Source organism: Callorhinchus milii, unplaced genomic scaffold (assembly GCF_018977255.1).
Source record: "Callorhinchus milii isolate IMCB2004 unplaced genomic scaffold, IMCB_Cmil_1.0 Scaffold5, whole genome shotgun sequence".
In the NCBI taxonomy this organism is placed as follows: domain Eukaryota; kingdom Metazoa; phylum Chordata; class Chondrichthyes; order Chimaeriformes; family Callorhinchidae; genus Callorhinchus; species Callorhinchus milii.
The window spans coordinates 50,943,675-50,966,445 of NW_024704746.1; the positions used below are offsets into that span (position 1 = coordinate 50,943,675).

Genomic DNA, 22,771 nt, shown 5'->3' on the forward strand with positions numbered 1-22,771 from the left:
AGATGAAACATGACAGGCAGTGGGGGAGTGACTGGACAGGCAGTGGGGGAGTGACTGGACAGGCAGTGGGGGAGTGACTGGACAGGTAGTGGGGGAGTGACTGGACAGGCAGTGGGGGAGTGGGCCATTCTCCACACATTTATAACCTTTCTGCGCAAGTGTCCAATTCACACTGGCTGGACAGCAACACAAGTTTACAGTCCTGAGCATCAATACCAGGTCAGAATCAGTGTGGGTTCCCTTCCACTCAGCGCATTGTATTCGTTGCCTCTCTGTGACCAGGACCAGGATTAACTTTTCATGGGCGGAGCCCAAAAAGATTTGTGGACTCGTTTTTCACTTGCTCTGTTTAAACGTAATGGGCCCAGTAGCAGACTGTCTCCTGATCGAGCCTGGGATTGTGCGGTAAAATAAGGGTGGAGATTCGTGAGTGGGGGGGGCACTTGGAAAATTTCCCAAATTTCCTGCATAGCCAACGACTGTTAGTGCCATTGTTAATCCTCCGCGGCCTGTGACCATTGTGAACCGCAAGATAATGGTGCTTTTCCGACTGATCCTTTGCTTCTTTTCCTGAAGGTGGTTGCCATTTTGTTTTTCCGAGTGTGGATCATGGGAGGGTCAATGCCCAACTTCTCCGAACAGGACAATCCAGCCTCATTCTCACCTCACCTGCTGACCAGGTAAGCTGCTTCTGGAAGGCTGTGTGTTGCCCGTCTGTATAGGACTCACCGCAGAGCAAGTCCTGTCCTGTGTGCAGTTCGCTGACTTGATTCCTGTGCTTGGTTTGCTGGTTTTCATGTGTCAGCCTGCTCAGTTTGTAGAACTCTTGCCTCTGGGTTGGAAAGATTGTGGGTTGAAGCCCCACGTCAGAACTCACAATCTAGGTTGAAGCCAGGTGGCATTGTCAGAGGCACTGTCCTTCAGATGAGACCTTAAACCAAGGTCCCATCTGCCCGTTCGGGTGGATGTTAAAGATCCTGTGCTATGATTTGAAAAGAAAAGAGTTTCCCCTGTGCCCTGGCCAAAATTGGTCATTCTCTTTATTGCTCTTTGTGGGAACATTGCTGTGCATATTAGATATCGTATTGGCCTAGAAATATAGTTACTACTCTTCACAGAAAATCCTGTACAGCCTGAGATCTTGGGACGTTAAAATAATTCCTGCCTGCCAGTTCAGGTCGACATTAAAGATCGCACGGCTCTATTTGAAAAGAGAATGGAGTCCTGCCCCCAAATAAAATCACTCACTTCATGGAGGAGATCCTAGACTTTTTTGTGTCAAAGATTGAAAATATCCACTTGGCTACATCCTCTTCCTCTACTTCCCCTTCTGCACCCCCAGACCATCTACACCACCCCCTCCTTCCATCACAGCCCCTACCACTCCCCCCTCCCTACATCCCCTTGCCCCTATTACTCCCTCCCTCAGAACAATCATCTTCCAGATGAAGCCCAGCACCTGCTGCTTAGACCCCTTCCCCACCCAGCTGCTGGTCACCCAACTCCCCCTCCTCTCCCCGCTGTTGGCCGAAACAGTCAACCAGCTGCTCTCTTCAGGTTCTGTTCCTCTCCCCCTTAAAAGAGCTGTCATCATTCCGTTCCTCAAAAAAAAATCCGTGACCCTTCTAACCTAAAAAATTGCTGATTTCCAACCTGCCTTTCCTTGCCAAAGCTCTGGAATGCGTTGTCGCTAACCAGCTTTGCTCTTCCCTCCCTCCTTGAGCCCCTCCAGTCTGGTTTCTGCCCTGCCCATAGCACAGAGCCAGCGCTTGTCAAGGTCACAAGTGACATCCTCTCTCTGTGTGACCAGGGCTCTCTATGCCTCATTATCTCTTGGACCTCTGTAGCATTCAATACAGTCGATCACGCCATCCTTATCCACTGCCTGTCCTCCCTCATCCACCTCAGTGGAACCACATCAGCCTAGTTCGAGTCCTACCAAACAGACGGCCTTCACTTTATCTCCTCAAACAGTTTCTCTTCCTGCCCCCACCCGTCACCTGTACCCCAGGGCTCCATTCTTCATCCTGGCAATTTCATCTGCATACATGGGGTAAACTTCCATATATATGTGGATGACACACAAATCTGCTTCTCCAGCGGCGACTCCGGGTCTGCCGATGTTCTGTCAGTGTGTCTGGTGGACATCAGGGCCTGAATGAGTGAAATGTTGTCAAGATGAAAGCTATACTCATTGGCTCCCGTCAACGTCTTCTATCTTGCGGCTCTGATCTCCTCAACCTCTCTGGCTTATTCTTCAGAATTACTGGACCAGTGCACAACCTAGGCGTCAGGTTCGACCCACAGCTGTCCTTCCTTTCTCACATTCGGTCCCTGACCAGGACCACTTTTCTTCACCTCTGCCACATTGCCCACCTCCAACCGTACCTTACCCCAGATACAGCCAAAACACTCGTCCATGCGTTCATCACCTCCCGACTCGACTTCTCAAATGCCCTTTTGCCGGTCTCCCCAGCTACACCATGCACAGGATCTAACTGATCCAAAAGTCAGCCACACGCATAATCACCTGTACTAAATACCATATCACCATCACACCAGTTCTAACCACGCTCCCCATCATCGAATGGATCAAGTTCAAGATCCTCACACCCGTTTTCAAATCCCTTCATGCCCTGGTACCTCTCCAACCTCTTACCCCCCAAATCCGCTGCCTCCGCTCGACTAACTTCTGCACGTTCCTCGTGCCCTCCGTTCCACCATCAGTGGCCGTGTTTTCAGCTACGGTGCCCTGAATGCTGTTCCTGTTTCTCTCCACCTTGCCCCTTCCTTCTCCAACTTCAGTTCACGCCTGAAGACCTTCCTATTTGATCGTGCCTCCCCAGGCCCCTGGTTTGGCGTTGTGCTTCGCCACTATCAAGCGCTCTGGGACACTACCCGGTGTGAGGAACGCTATATAAATGCATGTTGTTGCTGTGGGACATTGCTGTTTGCAGACTGGCTGCTGCATTTCACCCACAAAACACACAGTCACTTCACTTAACACTCTATCCTGTGAAGTGCTTTGAGACTTCTTGACAACGTGATAAGACTCTATATAAAATACAAGAATTATTATTACTAATGATAGTCCTTACATTTGGTTTAGCAACTTTTGTGTCGGGAGGATAACTTGAAGCGTTTCACAGGATATGAAGTAAGGTGGAATGACTGTGAGTTTTGAACAGCTTATAGGAGGCTTGTTCTAATTAAATATTTTTGCCGTTTGTCCTGCAGATTTCTCACATACTCCTACCTGCTGGTCTTTAACGCATGGTTGCTATTAGCGCCGATAACCCTGTGCTACGATTGGCAAGTGGGGAGCATTCCTCTGGTGGAGTCCTTGTGGGACGCACGAAACGTGGCCACAGCAGCATTTGTCCTGGGCATTCTCCTGCTGACCTTCACCTGCCTTCTGTCTGCCCAGGTCAGTGTGGGAGGCTTTGCAGGTTAGGGGAAAGATAGATGGTTCAAGTCCTTTTGGTCCAAAAGCCTTCGTAAGGGATTGAGGAAGAGAGTTTCGGTGGGTTGTGGCTGAAAGCGTGGCCACCAATGGTGGAGGGGCGAGGGACAAACAGGAGGCCAGAGCCAGCCAAGCGGAGAAAGTGGATGGTGAAGTGGGGGATAAGTAGATCGGATAATTTAGGGAGGTGCAAGGGCATGAAGGGAATTGAAAACAAGTGAGAGGATCTTGAAATTGATCAGTTCGGTAACTGGGAACCAGTGGAGCCTAGCAAGGACTGGTTTGATGGGGGGTCCATAGTTTTGTGTGGGTGAGTATCCAGGTGGTGGAGTTTTGGATTACTTGAATTTTGTGTATGGTGAAGCGGGGGAGACCAGTGAGCAGGGCATTGAAATAGTCCAGCTGGGAAGTGACGAAGGCGTAGAGCAAGGGTTTTGGTTGCGTTGGTTGTGAGGTACTGACGGAGGCGGGCAAAGTGATAGAGGTGGAAAAAAGCGGTCCTGGTCAGGTAATGGATGTAGGGTAGAAAAGAAAGTTGGGGATCGAACCCGACGGCTAATTTGCGCACGGGTTTGGAGAGTCTGAGGGACAGCCCAGGGAGAATGAGGAGTTCAGACCTGCAGGAGAGAAGGCGTTGACGGGAGTCAAAGAGTGTGCCTTCCGTCTAGCTGGCATTCAGCTGCAGGAAATTTACACTCCTCCAGGCCTTGATGTCCATCAAACACGCTGACAGAACATCAGCAGGTTGGAAGTTGCAGCTGGAGGAGGAGAAGTAGATTTGGGTGTCATCTGCATACATCTAGAAGTGGACCCTATGTCTGCGGATGACATTGGCAAGAGAGAGCCTTTAGATAAGGAAAAGAAGGGGACCAAAGGTGGAACCTTGAGGTACCCCGCAGGTGACCGGACGGAGGTGGGAGGAAAAAACATCTGCTGGGATGTATTGTTGGCAGTTTATTAAGTAGGACTCGAACCACGCAAATAGGGCCCCACTGAGATGGATGAGGGAGGCAGTGGAGGAAGATGGTGTGATCGACTGTGTTGGAAAGGTCCAGGGGAACGAGGAGGCAGAGGTAGCCCTGGTCACAGAGAGAGAGAGGATGTCATGATAATCCTCACATTCGTGCCATGTCACATCGTCGAAACTGTTTACAGAGCTTCCAAGAGGTTTTACTGTGAAGTACGGTGACTGTTTTATAGGCAAACGTGGTTTAACCTCTCATTTGTGAGCCCTGTCTTGTGGCATATTGTGGCCTTTCAGCATTAATAAGAATATTCCGTGCATTTGGTAGAGCACTATTAACATCAAGAGATGGCGCAGAGCACTTCACAGGATTTACTGTAAAGTGTAATACCTGCATTTATAAGCGAGCACAGGAGCCAATTTGCACACAGGAATGTCCCATATACAGCTATTGAGTGAGTCACCAATGTTATCTGGGGGATTATTGAGTCAGGACACTTAGAGAGACTTCCTTGACTTTTTGAATAGTGCTATCTGAATAGGCAGATAGGAACTCAGCTTAACATCTTAACATCTCATAGTAACTCCCAACAATGCAGCACTGGAGTGCCAGCCTTGACTGAGCTCAAAGTCCCGCTGTGAGCCTTAAACTCACAACTATGTGGACTGGAGGGGAGAATGCTCCTTGCTGAGCGAGGCTGGAGACCAGCTTCTAAGTGCAGGTGGCATTCACATCAGAAACATTTTGTCAGTTTGGAAAGTGGAAAAAAAATCATTGGATGGAAACCATCTGGAAATGTCTTGTTTGAAAGAGTTCCACTAACATTCCTCTTCACTGCCTCCAGTCACATTTCTGTCAAGCTCCACCACTGCTGAGCGCTCCAAGTTGCTACCCCCAAGTGAAACGTGCTATATCAGTGGAAGCTGTTGTTGTTGATATTGGAGACATTAACTGGGAGAGTCCTTGTAAACCCATTCACTGGACTGTTGACTCCGTTGAGCTGATAGTCTAGGCTGACACTCTAGAGCAAGAGCTCCCGTCTCTTTCGGTTGAGATGTCAAACGGAGTAAAATCTTGTCTGACTGTTACGCAGACGCGACCAGTGAGTGCTGGGAGCACGGGACTAGCGGGCAGTGACTGGCACGAGGGTCAAAGGCTCGCTTGACAAAAGAGGGGGTGCGAGGTAGGCCACGGGCGGGCACCGGCGGGGTGAGGCAGGCCATGGGCAGAGCAGGGCCACTTGCTTGTCCAGACGTGGAGACGGAATTTCAAATCTGAACCACGGGAAACGAGCGACCGCCGAGATCACATGGGAGCGAGTGACCGCCGAGGCTACGGGTGGATGAATGCTGACCTCGTGCTTCCGGTCTCTGCGTGCGCATTTTGGCTGCTGCCCCGAACTGAGCCACTCCCTCTGAAAATATTCCTCCGAAAGGCAAATATCCCTTCCCCCTCACTCAGCCATACCCTCTTCAACTCTCCCCTCACCTCAACAACAATCATTTCTCCCCCACGACCCCAAATCCACCCTATAACTCCCCACCCCACCTCCCCACCTACCAGCAAACCTATAAGCATTTTCCTCCAAAATGTCCGCTCCCTTTCCAATAAAGCCCTTACTATCCCTGACCTCCTCCTGACATTGATATTCTTGGGTTTACAGAAACCTGGCTCACCCTGGTGACCTCGTCCCCCTCGTTGAAGCCTCCCCTCGTGGCTACACTTTTCACCACACTCCAAACAACGTGACAGCAGGATGCCCTCATCTCCCAAGCTTCCCTTGGCCTCTCCCCCTATTCCTGTGGCTATTTCTCCTCCTTTGAGCACCTCACCCTCTGTTGAAGACGGTAGCTTTGGTCTACATCGCTGTACCCCCATCTCACCAGTTCTGGCCAGGCTCCACTGGCTCCCCATTACTGAACTGATCGACTTCAAGATCCTCACACTCGTGATCAAATCCATTCACTCCCTGGCACCTCCCTACCTCTCCCACCTCCTCACTCCCCAATCCAGCACCCGGTGCCTCTAATTGACTGGCTGTTTGTGGGACATTGCTGTGCACAAATTGACTCTAGCTTTGGCCTACAAAATACGCAGTCACTAATTCTGTAGTGAATCCTGTAAAGCGCTTTGAATCACGTGATATTGCGCTGTAGGTGTGTCAGCCTGACTCAGTGATAGCACTCTTGCCTGAGTCAGAAGGTTACGGGTTCGAGACATACGTCAGAACTTGGAATCACACAGTCCAAGCTGACACTCCAATGATTGGAGTGCTGGAGGTGTGTTGCATTGTCAGAAGTGCCATTCTTCAGATGAGACGTTAACCGAGGTCTTGTCTATCTTTTCAGATAGACATTAAAGATCCCACTTTTGAAAAGAAATGGGAGTTTCTCTCTCTTTCGGTGTCCTGGCCTTTTCGAGTAGTGCCAGGGCATCTTTAACATCCACTGGAACAGTGAGACGGGACCTCGCTTTAACATCTCATTCGAAAAACAGATAGATATTCAATCAAGAAACGTTTATTTCGTAGGTTGGCCACCGCAGCTGTATTTAATTGTGTTCTTCAATGGAATTGTCACGCTGTTATGCACTTCCCCCACCCATGATCTGTTCCCACTTCACCAGGATTCCCTTCCTCCTCCACGGGGCCGGTCTCCAATTCCAGCCATTCCCAAGAAACAGAGAGTCCGACGGAACAAATCCATGACAATGATCCAGAAAAGTCATGAGATCTCGTAGCTTGAATGGGAACTTGTATTCCTTGACACTGAAGAAATTAATCACAGTCTCATTAAGTCTTGTTGCTTACAAAGAGATCTCGGTCGCTCACTTGTATTTAATAAGAAGGGCGCTCCAGGCTACCTATCTTCTATCAGCCAGCCACTCAATTACTGAGAAATATTCTTTAGCAAATTACATTTCACATGCCTGCCTTTTTCCTGACTTCTTATTAATAATTCTCATTCTTGCTCTCACTGGATTCTTTGCCTGATGTTGGAAGAGTTTCTCAATAACTACTTCAAGGTTTTTCTTTAAGTGCTCCAAACGCTTAGAATGAGACAGGAAACCGAGGTCCCGTCTGCCAGTTCACATGGATGTTAAGTGCTCCGGGATGCTACTCGAGTGAAAGGTGCTATATAAATGCAAGTTGTTGCTGTTTTTGTTGTTGTTAAAGATCCCCTGGTGTTATTCAAAAAGAGACTTATTCAAGGCTGAGACTGATAGATTTTTAAAAAATAGAGGGATTGGGGGATATGGGGAGAGGGCAGGAAATTAGAATTAGGTCAGAAGATCAGCTATGATCTTATCGAATGGCAAGGCAGGCTCGAGGGGGCGAATGGCCTACTCGTGCTCCTAATTCTTATGTTCTTAGAAGGGAGTTTCTCCTGGTGTCCTGGCTAAAAATTCCTCCAAATAAAATATCGTCACTCACTCCATAGCTGTTTGTGGGACATTGCTGTGTGTGCAAGTTGTTGTTAAATCTGGGGATGCAGTGAGGCGCAGGATTCAGTCAGACCATGTCTCATCTGGTGTTGACTCCCTGTTCTTTCTCTTCCTCAGAGGCTGGAACACAGGGAGATTCTGGTTGGTTTGCTGTTCCTGGCACTGCCTTTTGTACCCGCCAGCAATCTGTTTTTCAGGGTGGGTTTTGTGGTAGCTGAAAGGGTTCTGTACATGCCCAGGTAAGAAACTTTGGACTATCTAATGTGGATTCTGGTAGCGTAGTGGTTAGTGAGCTCGTCTCACAAACGAGAGTACCTGGGTTTGATTCCCGAATGAGGCAAAACTTTAGGGTAGTTTCCTTACTCCACACATCTGTTTATTTAGCAGTAAGAAAGACCCTGTAGTTCATTGATTCAGTCAATCCACTTGACAATATATCCTGTGAAGATCTTTGAGACATTGCAATGGCATGATAAAGTGCTATATCATACACAAGGATTATTATCAGTTCCATTGGAGTTGTTTACGCTGCCTGTCGTTCTGCCCCAGGGAGCAGAGCTGAACTCAGTGGTGGCTGGTAGGGTGGAGAGCAGCCAAACCCTTGGCCTTTCAGTTGCATCAGAATTATTGTGAGAGAGCCTCAAGTGGACAGTAGGAGGCTGGGCCTTTTACAGGAATCCGCAGGCTGAGGTTCAGCGATGGCTTTTCAGTCATTTGTTGGTCAACTGCTCACTGTCTGGCGCAGAAACAATCAGAAGAACGCAACGAGTCTCCAAATCGTCGCTAGTTATTGAAAGACAACCACAGTGACAGCTCAGCTGCCTAGGGGTTCCTTGGCCTTCCAATGCCCCTCACCCCGCCAGCACTGAATGGTGCACCGCAGCCGGACAGGCTATCAATAGAGGGAAACATTAGGCGGGAGCACATTTTACTGTATGTGTGTTCGGTCCAGTCCAGAACCCGATACCAATTTTAGGGGGATGGTAGTCGATTGGGGTCTCTTGGTACTCGGCTTTCCTTCCCTGTTCCCATTCACGATTCCATTCACATTCGCTGCGTCGCTTGTGTTCTAAGATTCAATTCTGATCCTGAAGTTTTTAGTGTGTGATTTTGCCTAACAGAGGCAGGGACGAGCGAACGAGGGAGGGAGGGAGAGAGCAGCTTCTGCATTAAACCCGGGTGGTTGATAAGATGTGTGTTCCGGTGCGGGAAGAAAGTGTTTTGTTTCATATGTCTGCCTTTCACTCCAGCATGGGCTACTGTATCCTGGTGGTGCATGGAGTGAAGCGGTTGTGTGCGGTGCTCAGTAAGTGGGGAGCCTCTATCGTGATGCTGTCCACCTTGCTCCTACTGGGGCTATTTTTCTGGAAGACAGTGAGACAGAATGAGGTGTGGCTGTCCAGGGAGTCCCTCTTCAGGTGAGATGAGACTGTTAAAATTCAGGACCTATCACTCGCAGAGGTGGTTAAAACGTTACTCTAGCACACATTGACACACACATTCACGTACAACAAACTCTTGATAACTTGTCACTCCCAGCAGAAAGGGCTCAGCGACAAGTTATCCAGAGTGCAGGTTAAGTATGTGTGTAAATAAATGCGGCCAGGACATTGACAGTATGATGACTGAAGTGGTAGGGGGGAAGGAGAGTGATTGAAGACATGTCGAAGAGGAGGGTCTTGAGATAGATCTTGAAGGAGGCAAGGGAGGGGACGGAGCAGAGGGACTGTGGGATGGAGTTCCAGAGGGTGGGGCAGAGTGGCCCGACTGCTGTTGGTGGGATAAGTGAGACAGAGACTTGAAGCAGGCCGGAGCCCACTGAGCAGAGGGAGAAGGCAGGTTGGTAGGGTTTAAGGAGGTCACAGAGGTAGGGGGAGCAAAGCCATGGAGGACTTTGAAGGTGAGGACCAGGATCTTGAACTGTATCCTATGTGGGAAGCTAGTGGAGTTGGGTGAGGATGGGGGTGATAGAGTTGCGGAGCCTGGCACGGGCTGCAGAGTTTTAGCTGATCTGCAGCCTATGGAGAAATGATTGGGGAGGCCGACAAGCAAGGAGTTTGCATAGTCAAACCTGGAGGTTATGAATGCATGTATGAGGGTTTCGGTGGCCTTTGGTGTCAGACAATGGCAGAGCTGTGCGACGTTGCGAAGTGGGGTAAGCAGAGTGGGTCATGGCTTGGATATGGGGTAGAAAGGATAGTCATACAAGACAGCAAGGTTCTGGACTGGCTTAGTAAGATGGAGTGTGCATCCTTGGATGGTGATGCTGTCAGTGCCTGAGGTGTGGAGAGGCTGACAGGAGCCAATCAGAAGGGTCTGGGTCTTGTTGACGTTCAACAGAAGAAAGTTAGCTCTCATCCAGGTCTTGATGTCTGACAGACATTCTGTCAGGACAGCAGTGGTCCTGGAGTCAAGTTTGGAGGCAGAGAGGTACAGTTTGGTGTCATCCGCATACATGTGGAACTTGACCCCATGTCTATAGATGATGTCGCCAAGAAGGAGCAGATAGATATTGAAGAGGAGGGGACTAAGGACAGAGCCCTGAGGAATGCTGCACAAAATAGTGCGGGGGCTAGAGTAGAAGCCGTTCGTGGAGATGAAGTGGAGACGGGGTGAGAGATAGTATCTGAACCATTCAAGGACAGAGCCATGAAGGTTGAGGTTAGCGAAGAGGCGGTTGTCAACAGCATCGAAGGCAGCAGAGAGGTCAGGGAGGATGAGGAGGCAGAGGGTGCCCTGGTTGCACATAAACAAAATGTTCATCACTTTGACCAAAGCCTTTTCTGTGTTGTGTTCATTTACATGCACATAAATGCACACGCATTCACGAGGTAAACATGCTCATGCATGCAAGTATGCACATACACATGCATAAATTGCACACAAATGTACACCTATGTGGATGCATCCACATTCCCATATAAACACAAGCACATATAAATATATACACAAACACACATGCAGATATGCAGACATGCATACATGCACATTCATAAGGATGCAGACACAAACACGCATGCATGCACCACATAGATAAGCATATACACAAGCACCTGCATATGTGCCAACACAGGTGTATGCACATGTGAACACACATACATGTGCACGTACGCTGAACCATCTACACACTTGTGTGTAAGCATACGCATGCACACAAATAGGAATATGCACACACGTGCATGCACAAATTGCATCCATGCACATAATGATTCACACAAACGTGTGCATGCACAAACTTGTGGACACATCTGTACATGGTTACACATATGCTAATGATGTGCCCTGATTTAGCTGTTGAGAACCCAGGGGAGAGCTGGGCTCTCCCACTCACACAATGTCTTTACCGTCCGGACGATCGAGTGTGAACTAGCACCACGATGGCTGGTGGATTTTGTGTAAAAGCTGAGTGACACTGTGGGAAATAATTGCAGATGTTGTTGAGTGCAACACAAGAAAGAAACTTGCACTCATTGGTGAATGGAAAAGTTAATTCAAACTTGGCCTGGCGTTGTCATTGTGACACTCTCTCTCTCTCTCTCTCCTTTTCCCTCTCCCCCCCCCCACCCCTCTCTCTAATTTGTAAGGGCTGGAGTTCAGACACTGCCACTCAATGCCAAGGTGCACTATAATTACGCTAACTTCCTGAAGGACCAAGGCCGCCAGAGTGAAGCAATATATCATTATAAGACAGCCCTCAAGTAAGTGTGTGAGATGTGAGCACCGTGAGACTGGCTTGTCTTTTCTTTTGAGCTGAAACATCTCTCTGTAACAAAGGGAGTCTGTGTGTGACTAAGACCCTGTGTGAGCCAAAGAGGTGTGTCTCTGATCAGAGTCTGCAGGCCCAAAGCAATTTCTCGGCCACTCGCCAGAACTTTGTATGCCCTCCTGATAGGGAACATAAAAGTAACCGTGGCGACACCCTTCTTTCCCCATTTACAAGGGAGGAGTTCTTCCAACCTTCAAGCCGGTTCAGACCAAGGCAATGTGTCGCTTGCTTGTGGAGTGCTGTAGCATAGTGGTTAGTTAGCGTGCTCGCCTTGCAAGTGAGATGACTCCTGGTCAAAACAAAACCTTGGACAAGTCTCCTTGCACCACATGCCTCTGTTTACCCAGGAGTAAGTAGGAACCCGGTTGTTAGATGATTGGCGAATCGCTTTCTGGGGGGTAATAATCCCTACAAAAAAAACCGACTTTGTGGAACACTGCTGTGTGGAATTGGCTGCCATGTTTTGCCCACAAAATACAGTCAATCCACTTCACATATAAATGACGTGATAAGGCACCATATCAAATGAAAGGAATATTATTATCACCCTCTTTTCACTTTGCGATATCAAATGCTGTCTTTGATACATCACCTCTAACGACAACAACAATGTGCATTTATGTTGGGCCGTTTATAGAGTCTCAGAGCGCTTAACAGGGGTGGAGCTTGATGCCAAGCTGGGGAGAGGAGGAAGGTGACCTTAAGCACAGTTGAAGAGGAAAGTCTTCAGATGCGATCTGAAGACACACATCGAAGTGGAGGGATGAGTCAGGGAAAGTCTCAAAGTGCATCACTACCTTTCTGTAATATGTAGAGACCCCATGTTTCACAGACAAACCCTGCAGCCAGTTCAAACAGCTGCAGAAAGAATGACCAATATCGTTGTTGAGTGTCTGGACGCTCCCCATACTGGGTGTCAGACTGCGACCATCACCCTGAATGTGTCAGGGAGGCCGGTCAGAGTGTTGCTTCCCCCCCCCCCCACCAAACCCATCTAAACTCAGCCAGATTCCCCATTAATCTGCCCTCGGAATGACAAATGAAGGCAGCCTTGGTTTCCCAGCATAATATCGTGGAGTCCTGTAGCTCAGTGGTTAGAGCACTCGCTTTGCAAGTGAGAGACCTGAGTTCAATTCCAGGCAGGGCGAAACCTTGGGCAAGTTTCCTTACTCCACACGCCTAATAATAATCCCTCCAAAAAAACAAAAACAATAATAAATTGGTCATTTTCAATCTACGACTGTTTGTGGGACATTGCTGTGCGCAATTGGCTGCCGCGTTCACCCACAAATATACAGTCAATTCACTTTACAGTGTGTTCTGTGAAGCGCTTTGGGACGTCCTCCCGACGTGAAAAGCGCTATATCAAATACAAGGATTATTATTATTATTATTAATATAATAATAATAAACTTAATAATTTAGTGAATTGTCAACGGACTCTGTTAAAACCTGGTTGATTCTTCCTAAACTTAGCCGCTCAGAAAGCTGAGCAGCCCAATGTCTCTATCCCCCCCTTTAATAACACAGAGGCCTTCTCCCACAATTTTAGTCCCTGAATGCAGATGGTGTACGTGCATGTTCACTGTGACAGTTTATTGTAGCTGTCTCCTTGACATCAGGCTTATGAAATCCCTTGTCACTCAACTACATCCTTCCTCACCACAAATCTACCCCACCCCTGTGCTCGCCCCCTGTGCACAGCTAACTCAGACCTGCTGCACCTCCTCACCACCATCACAGGCCAAGCCTTCAGCAACTGTGTGCCTATCCTTGGGAAATCCTTTCCTCCATCCTTCCGTCTTGCCCGCTCTGTCTGTTTAAGTTCCACTGAAAACTGTACCTCTTCAACTTCGCCTATCATCACCTGCCATGATGAGTGCATTGGACTGAGGCATCTGTCTAACCTGGTCTTTGTGAAGCGCTCTGACGTGAAAGGTGCAATATAGTAACAATCATAAACCTTGTATTTGGTATAACGCCTTAGCACATCATTGAAGTGTCTCAAAGTGCTTCAGAGTATATTGTAAAGTGGACTAACTGTATTTTGTGGGTGAAACGCAGCAGCCGTTTGCACACAGCGGCATCCCACTCTCATGTATTGAATGATGATTTTTTTGGATGGATTATTACCCCGATAAAGCAATCCGCCAAGCAACAATCATGTTCTTATTTATTGCTAGGCAAACAGTGGAGTAAGGAAAGTTGTCTGAGGTTTTGCCCCACCTGGGAATCGAACCCAGATCCTCTCGCTTGCAAGGCGAATACGCAAACCACAATGCTATGGGACTCCAATGCAAGTTATCGCGTCACCATTTGTAAGACAGTGTGTGTCAGCGGTGGAGCGTGCTGAACAGGCGCGATGCTAACCCTTTCTTCTCTTGGCAGGTTGTACCCACGTCACCCCAGCGCACTCAACAACCTTGGCACTTTGACCAGAAACGTATCGGAGGCTGAGATTCACTACAGACAGGCCCTGAAGCTGAACCCCCAACACAATCGGGCTCTCTTCAATCTAGGAAACCTTTACAAGTAAATATCTTGTTGCTGACTCAGTGGCAAAAGTGCAACTGACTGAGCCAGACTGACATGGTTGTGGGTAGTTTCGCTCTGAAGGACTGGGTGAGGGTTCATTGGCAGCATTCTAAAATGATTATAATCCTTATCACCTCAAAAGCTATCAAAGCTTGTCAGACTTTTCTGTAAGGTGCAATGACTGTGTATTTTGCGGGTAGATGTGGCAGCCAACTGCAGACTTCACTGATCCTGCCTTTCTTCAGCGGAGTCCACCAATTTCCACCGTTGCTTCCAATCTCATTACATCTTGCTCAAACCCATTGCTCTGTACTTGGGGTCTCAGTCACACAACTTTGATGCAAATCACTCTCCCTGCTGGTGTGTGTTTGTGTGTGGATGTGGGGCTTATTGAACTGGCTCCAGTATGATGACATGCTTGGTAACAGAATGTCAGATTTACCCCAGTAATAATTCAGTAAAATATTTGTCTACCTGTTTCTCTTTCTCTCCCTCTCTTTCTCTCCCAAACATACACTCACTCTGTCTTTCTCTAACACCTCTTGCTCACTCATAACTGGAGTCCTGGCTCCTGGACAAGAGCCAACTTCCTCCAGTTCAATGTTGCAAGACAGAGGCCCTCCTGCTTGGCTCCTGGCAATGCTTCATCACCTCAGCCGCTGACACTATCACCATTCATGGCCGCATTCGTGCCGTGACCCGTTCTGCTTTTCCACATCTCCGCAACATTGCCCACCTCTGCTACGGCCTCTCACCGGAGGCCGCCGAGACCCTGATCCATGCTTTCTTTACGTCCCGGCTTGACTGTGCCAACTGTCTGCTCTCTGAACTTTCCAACTCTTCCCTCCACAAGCTGCAGATTATTCAGAACTCTGCAGCTCGTGTCCTCTCCCTCATCAGGTTCCGGGAACCTATCACCCTGCTCTTGCCCAGCTTCATTGGCTCCCCAACCCTCAGAAAATCGAGTACAAAACCCTCATTATTCCCTTTAAAGCCCTCCAGTCTTGCTCCCCTCTTCCTCTCCGACCACATAATCCCATATCAGCCTGTCCGCACCCTCTGCTCGTGGCACACTGGTCTGCTTCAGGTTCTCCACACTTCCCACCCCACCATTGGTAGTCAGGCATTCAACATCTCTGTCCCCGAACTCTATCCCGCAGTCTCTCCACCTCACTCCCTCCTTCGAATCCCATCTGATAACCTTCCTATTCGATCATGCCTTTGGCCACCCTCCCACCCCCACTACTCCTGACCTCCTCCCGTTCTGACCCCAACTCCCAGCTCGGGTCCAAAACCCCTGATTGTCCAGCACCCTGGGCCGTCTATCCGACATGAAAGTCACTATACAAGTGTAATTTGTTGTTTTTGTCTTATAGCTTTCTAAAGGGTTAACATTGCGCCTGTTAGGACACTCCCTTCGTAAGTAAGAGAACTTGGGTTCCTGAATCAGTGGGTCTACAATACTTGGAAGGACAGACCAGCCACTGGGACAGGGAATCATCCCAATAGGCTCCTGTTAACCCTGCAAAGTCAAAGCCCTACCGGTAGGGTGGTTCTAGCAAGATATGCGGTTTTAGCTGGTTAGACTCCAGCAGTGCCCCAACGCACACTCTGGGGTCCCCAAGCCTTGGCTCTTGCCAACCTGTGCCAAATACTTTCTGAAATTATGTAAGAATGATGTGTCGCTCTATTCCAACAATCTATCGGATTTCCATATGTTGGTGAAATATATGAAATTCTCAGCTTGGTTTGGATACTCTTAAACATGGTGATGCATTTCTGCATTTGTCACACCCGGCTGACCCCCAAAAAATCTGTCTCACTCACCGTCAGTCTCTCTTTAACACTCTCTCTCATGCTCACTCACACTCTTGAGTCTCGATGTTTGTTTCTGTGCAGAACGGCAACACGTGAGATATTTCGCCCATAAAATTTACAGTCGATTCACTTTACAGTATATTCTGTGAGGCGCTTTGAGACATTTCGAAGACGTGATAAGGCGCTATATCAAATGCAAGGATTATTATCATCATTTCACGCAGCGAGAGCATCTCCAGTAACCGCGGCTTCCTGTTTGGTTGTGCAGATCCCAGAGGAGATGGGCAGAGGCAGAGCACTTACTGAGGGACTCCATCTCGTATGGCCCCCAGTTCGGAGACGCCTTCTCCAGCCTCGCAGCCCTGCTGATTGAGCAGGTGAGTACCAGAGCGTTCCCCCACCACAGTGCATATGCAGATCGTTTGTGTCTGGGCATCATATGGTATACGATCAATATAGCACCTAGTAGCAGTGGTACAAATACAGCGTAGGTTTCCTCAAATAACACCAGGGCAGGCAGGTAATAGACTTTAGGATAGATTGGCTAGGTTTTACTGGACATTTAAGAGGGAACCTAAACAAGGGTTTGATAACGTTAGCGTAAAATCTCTGTTGGTGGGGAGTCTGTAACCAGGATACACAAGTATAAAATAGTGACTTAGGGGAACTCAGAGAAAATTTAGGACAAACTTCTTCACGCAGAGAGTAGTGAACTTGTGGAACTCACTGCCCAATAAAATCCCTTATAAAAGAAAAGAATGTGGTCACTCAATCCACGACTGTTTTGGGACCTTGTATTGTCACATCTTTGTCCATCATGGTCTCTGTGCTATCACGTATATATCTGCCAACAAGAGAATATTTAAAAAGTATTTATAGAATTTCAGGCCCAATGCTTAATATTCACCACACTGAGAGTTTGCGTTTCAGTTTGTACGGTTGTGTGTATGGGAGAAGGAGCGCTGTCAAAGTCTCAAATTTGCACTTTACTTTCAAAGTTCTGTAAGTTCTTATTTCTTTACTCTGGACACATTTAAGCGTACCCTTTCCAATTTCATGCCACAACCTTGTGTAAAATGCGTTCCGGAGGCAGCATGCTGCTGTGAGATTTTAAGGGGGTGGATTGTGTTTAAGAAGACCGCCCGGAGCATTGAGATCTAATGAGTTGTGATGATGAAGTGGTGTGCAACAGAGCCATTGACTAACTCTCTGCATTACACTACATATGTGCTGGCCAGTTTCGCATTGTTTCAATATTTCATATTATAATATTTATAAAATATTTTTAAAATATTTATAACTATCATAAATACCAATTATTGAAACAATGGGAAATATTTATAAAAAGATTTTATAAATATTGGAATATTCTCCTGCGGTGAAAGGTGCTATGTATAGTAAATGCAATTTGTTATCGTTGTATCATTAACTGGGCCTCACAATTCCCTCAGTTTACCTGGCCTGTCTCACTCTTATATGAGTGTTTAAACCACTCCAACCCACACAGCACAGCTCAGGTGCAAACTCTTGACTGTTCAGCACCCTGGTACAACTTCCCGATGCGAAAGGCTCTGTATAAATGCAATTTGCTCTTCTTGTTGTTGCACCACGCTGCATAGGGCTTTGGTTTGCAGGGTTAACGGGAGCCGAGTGGAAAGAGTCCCTGCCCCAGTGAGCTGCAGGTTTCGACCTCACGTCACTCTGGCCCTGAGCAACACAAAATGTCCCAGCTCCAAAGTTTCACTTCATCTTGCCTGTGGGAACAATTTTTCTTACAATTTTAATATCAGAATTGTGGAAATTTCTTATAGGCTGCTCCCATGGCCTTCTGTGGGAACTGCCTATATCACAAGATCTGAAAATTTTGGACCAAATGTTCTCACAGATTAAGACCAGGAGAAATTTCGGGTCTCGAGACTCTGGAATGGAACAAACTCTGGATAAAGGCAGACAGGTTTCAGACCTCACTGGTCATAGAGGCCAGGATTGCCTCTGAGGGTTGTCTCCTTTCAACTCTACCAGGTGGAGACAGCATCTCGAATTCCCCTCAACAATTAACATTTATTTAAGGCCTTTCACATTGGAGGATGTCTCAGAATGCTCCATACAACGGCCTGGGAGTCCGAGCTTGGGCGTGGGGGAAGGGGAGCATTTCCAAAGCCCTGGAGGCTGATGTGATTTATCTCAGAGGCATCGAGAATTGCCTTGAGAACTCCGACTTGCACAACAACTATGGCGTCTTCCTGGTTGTCAAAGGCGAGTGGCAGGATCAGCTTCTCAGTCACAAGCACCACGATAAATTACACATCGGTTTAGGTGTAATGCAGAACATAGGAAATGCTAGACGAATAAAGACCAAGGTCCATCCAGTTCGCCTTCCAAATGCTGGCAGTTGCCTGCACGTGTCAAGTCCTGAACTACTCATATACTGTTTCCCAAAATACTATTTCGAAAAGAAATCTATACAATTTACATTTGAGTGAATTGATACTGTCTTCTTCCACCATCTCTCTAGGGAGCCTGTTCCATGGGTTTACCACTCGCTCACTGAAATAGTGTTTCCACAGATTTGTTTTGAATTTACCCGATTCAATCGTAGGCCATGTGTCCACGTGTGCGAGTGTGAATGTTTGCAGAGGTGTGTATGCTTGTGAGTTCGCAACTGTGTGTAGCTGCATGTGTATGCATGAGCGTGTACGTGCGCCTGGGCAAGCACCTGTACTTGCATGTGTGCATGTGCGTTTATGTGTCTGTGTATGCGTGAGTGTTCGGGGTGGGGCGGGATGTTGAAAGCTTCGCACACAATGAGCCAGAATGAGAATACTATGGTTTCATTTGAGAGGTCTTTGAATTTACAGTCTCCTGACTTCCCAAATTTGTTGTGTTCTTTCCCCCTCTCTGTGAAGGGCCGGCTCCAGGAGGCTGATGTGATCTATCTCAGAGGCATCGAGAATTGCCTCGAGAACTCCGACTTGCACAACAACTATGGTGTCTTCCTGGTTGACAAAGGTGAGTGGCAGGACCAGGTATTGAGGACCTGCTGTGAGCATCCGAAAAGCCGAGACCTGTTATTGGGATTATAATTGTGTTCTAAAGGCCCAGGTGTGTCCTGGGGACTGAAAAAGACCTAAGTTGGAACAAGCTATTACCTTGGTAGCGCTCTTGCCTGTGAGTCTGGAGGCTGTGGGTTCAAGTCCCTTGTTGGGATTTTCAGCTATAGTTCAGGCAGAGACTCCAGTGCAGTGCTCGGGGGCAGTGGGGTGGTTGCTCTGCATTGGAAAAATGTGACACTGGGCTGAGATTTTAAACCAAGACCATGTTTCCGTGTTTTCAGGTGGATGTTAAATATCCTGAAGCATTATTGAGCCGTTTCATCTCCCACACACTCTGGGTGGTGAAAGCTGGCCAGCCTTGAGATAGACCTCACCGTGCTTCTAGCCACTATGCTCCGAGATTCTGGAGTTATCTGCCTGAATCCCTCTTTACCCTTCCTCTTCAACTGTTCCTAAGTCACCTCCCGCTCCCTCGGCTTGGCATCAGGCCACAACTAAGTGTTCTGAAATACTACGCCACATGAAGGGCACTGCGTAAACGCAAATTATTGTTTTTATTTGACTTTTCTGCCTGCTCCCAGAAGAGGGGGAAGGCCGAGCGAGCAAACATGGAGGTTTCCAGAGCAAGTGCACTGTGTGCTGTGTTATTGTTTTACAGAATAAATCTCCTGTGTATTAGCATGGCTCAGTGGTAGCGATCTCGCCTCTGATTCAGAAAGTTGTAGGTTCAAGCCCCACGTAGGGACTTGGAATCACAAAGTCTAAGCTGACACATTAAAGCAGTGCAGCATTGTCGAAAATGCCGTCCTTCGGATGAGACGTTAAACCGAGGTCCCAGCAGCCTGTTCACGTGAACATTAAAGATCCCATGGCACGAGAAGAGAGGGGAGTTTCTCTCTCCCAGTGTCCTGGCCAACAAACTCCCAAATAAAATTGGTCACTCACACCATGGCTGTTTTTAGGACAGTGCTGTGCACAACTGGCTGCCGCGTTTGTCTGCAAATTCACAGTAAATCCTGTGAAATGTTTTGAGATGTCCTTCTGGTGTGATCAGGCTCGATACCAAATGCAAGGGTTATTACTATGTTATTACAGTTTAAATCATTCTGTAGAAGTCATTTCTGGTTTTCAGTGATGGGTGAGCCAGACCAACAACACTGCCACTTTTCTCTTACTTTTCTTAGTATGTTTGAACTTCCTAAAATAGCTACTTTTTGCAAAAGGTTGATATTTTGTTCATCAGGTATTTTGTCAAGCCACTTCTAAATAGTCTTATTAACAGTCCCAATTGCACTGATGATTATAGGAACTATGTTCGTTTCACATTGCCACGTATGTCCGCATTCAACTTGTAGATTGATATACTGTATATCCTGATTTTCTCTGCTTCCTTATTTTGTATGTTATAATCACCTGGATAACTACATCAATACTACAACATCTATTTAGTTCTTTATGATAATATCTGGTTGGTTACAGATTACTGTTCTATCTGCATGTACTTGTGAATCCCAGGTTATTGTGATGTAATTTTTCAATGTCACTTTTGCTGGTTGATGTTCATACCAGTTAGTCTTTACATCAATATCATTATTATTATCACAGGAGATGTGGATGGAGCGACCAGGCATTACCTGAGAGCCATTGGCCTGAATCCCAAGCATCATGTTGCGATGGTGAACCTGGGCCGTCTACTCCGCTCATCTGACAAGAACGAAGAAGCCGAATCCTGGTACAAACGGTGAGCACCGAGACCTTCACTACTGACAGGTCCTGAGCTCGCTCAGTCTAGGCCAGGGGTCGCCAACCGATCAATGGCTACCAGGTGGCGCTGTGGTAGATAATCAAAAAACACAAGAGGATGAAGCAATAGAACTGCGTCGTGATTGAGACAAATTGAAAACAGAGCCAGATGTACAAAGTATTTTATACATCTGGAACTAAAAATATAAACCTTAATGTTAAAACTGTGGTAAATATCGCTCCTGCCTCTTGTTTTTATTGAGCATGTGTGAGACGCCACCTTGTGACAATGGTCCGGTTGGAGAGCCCTGGTCTGGGTTGAGGCTGGAGTAAGGCACAGGCTGAGCTCTGTGCTGCTGGAACATAAGAATTTGCTTAGTGAAAGATCCATCTAGTTCGCCTTCCACCATTCCTGGTAGTCGCTTGACATGTTGTCTCCCAAACTACATATTGGATCCCGGGATATTATTTTCTAGCTGCAATCTTATCTAAATTGATCTTGAAACAAACAAAACTTTCTGCTTCCAACGTCTCCCTAGGGAGCCTGTACCATAAGTTTACTGCTCGGTCACTGAAGTAATGTCTCTGCAGATTTGTTCTGAATTTAGCACCCTACAATTGCAGGTCATGTCTTCTGGTTCTACTGTTCAGTACAACATAAATCAGCTTATCATGGTCTACATTGTCTAGTCCCTTCAGAATCTTAGAAAGACAATAATCATATCTCCCCTCGACCTTCTCTTCTCCAGCGTGAACATGCCCAGCTTACCTAATCACTCCTCCCAGTCCAGCCCCTCCATCCCCTCAATCATTTTGGTTGCCCTCTTCTGTATCCTCTCAATCGCTGCAATATCCTTTTTATAATGCGGTGATCTGAACTGCACACAGTATTCCAACTGCGGTCGCACCAGTGATTTATAAAGCAGCAGAATTACCTTACTTTTTTGGCTCAATATTGTCCTTTTGATACAGCCTAGCATCTGGTTTGCCTTATTCACTGCCATCGAGCACTGTTTCAATAGCTTCAATTTATTCTCAATTAGGAACCCCAGGTCCTTTTCATTTTCCGTACAGATTATTTTCTTCCCATTTAATTAATAATCCCTTCCTGGATTTTTTGTCCCCATGTGAAGCACTTTGCATTCCCTACATTAAATTGCATCTGCCATCGATCTACTCAATTCCAAGTAAGTTCAAGTGCTCCTGTAATCTATTCTGTTCAGCTGTGCGCAATTGGCTGCTGCATTTCGCCCACAAAATATAGTCAATTCACTTTGCAGTATATTCTGTGAAACGCTTTGAGACGTCTCAAAGACGTGATAAGGTGCTATATCAAATCCAAGGATTATTATTACTATTATCTTTGCAGTCTACTACTTTCAGTAGCTTGGTGTTGTCTGCAAATTTAGGCACAAGTGCTTATGACTTCTATCTCCTGATCATTTATGAAGATATTAAATAAAAGAGGTCTTAAAAGTCCTCCAATCGGATTTCCGCCCACAGCACAGAAACAACTTTGGTCAAAGTCACTAATGATATTCTATCTCCTCATCCTCCTTGATCACTCTATCCTCCTTCACCACCTCTCTCACCTCAACCTTCATTGGAGTCCTGCAGCTCAGTGGTTAGAGCGCTCGCTTTGCAAGCGAGAGACCTGAGTTCAATTCCAGGGAGGGCGAAACCTTGGGCAAGTTTACTTACTCCACACGCCTAATAATAATCCCTCCAAAACCAAAAAAAACAATAATAAATTGGTCATTTTCAATCTACGACTGTTTGTGGGACATTGCTGTGCGCAATTGGCTGCCGCGTTCGCCCACAAATATACAGTCAATTCACTTTACAGTGTGTTCTGTGAAGCACTTTGGGACGTCCTCCCAACGTGAAAAGCGCTATATCAAATGCAAGGATTATTATTATTATTATTAATAAAAGAATCCCAGCCTGATGACATTCCAAAGACACACAGTCAAATAAAACCAGT

At 47.1% G+C, this 22,771-nt stretch overlaps 1 protein-coding gene across 2 annotated transcripts in view; it reads left to right on the forward strand.

Moving 5' to 3' along the window:
* Positions 1 to 22,771, forward strand: part of tmtc1 (transmembrane O-mannosyltransferase targeting cadherins 1) — a 52,858-nt gene that overhangs the window by 22,488 nt on the left and 7,599 nt on the right. Inside the window, exons 6-14 of one of the 2 annotated variants that reach the window (XM_007898619.2) lie at positions 577 to 680; positions 3,238 to 3,427; positions 7,990 to 8,111; positions 9,123 to 9,290; positions 11,457 to 11,570; positions 14,027 to 14,170; positions 16,260 to 16,368; positions 18,898 to 19,000; positions 20,650 to 20,785. In XM_007898619.2, coding sequence (XP_007896810.2) covers positions 577 to 680; positions 3,238 to 3,427; positions 7,990 to 8,111; positions 9,123 to 9,290; positions 11,457 to 11,570; positions 14,027 to 14,170; positions 16,260 to 16,368; positions 18,898 to 19,000; positions 20,650 to 20,785 — 1,190 coding nt within the window. The remainder of the gene's footprint in view (positions 1 to 576; positions 681 to 3,237; positions 3,428 to 7,989; positions 8,112 to 9,122; positions 9,291 to 11,456; positions 11,571 to 14,026; positions 14,171 to 16,259; positions 16,369 to 18,897; positions 19,001 to 20,649; positions 20,786 to 22,771) is intronic. The other variant, XM_007898618.2, reaches the window with a different exon arrangement.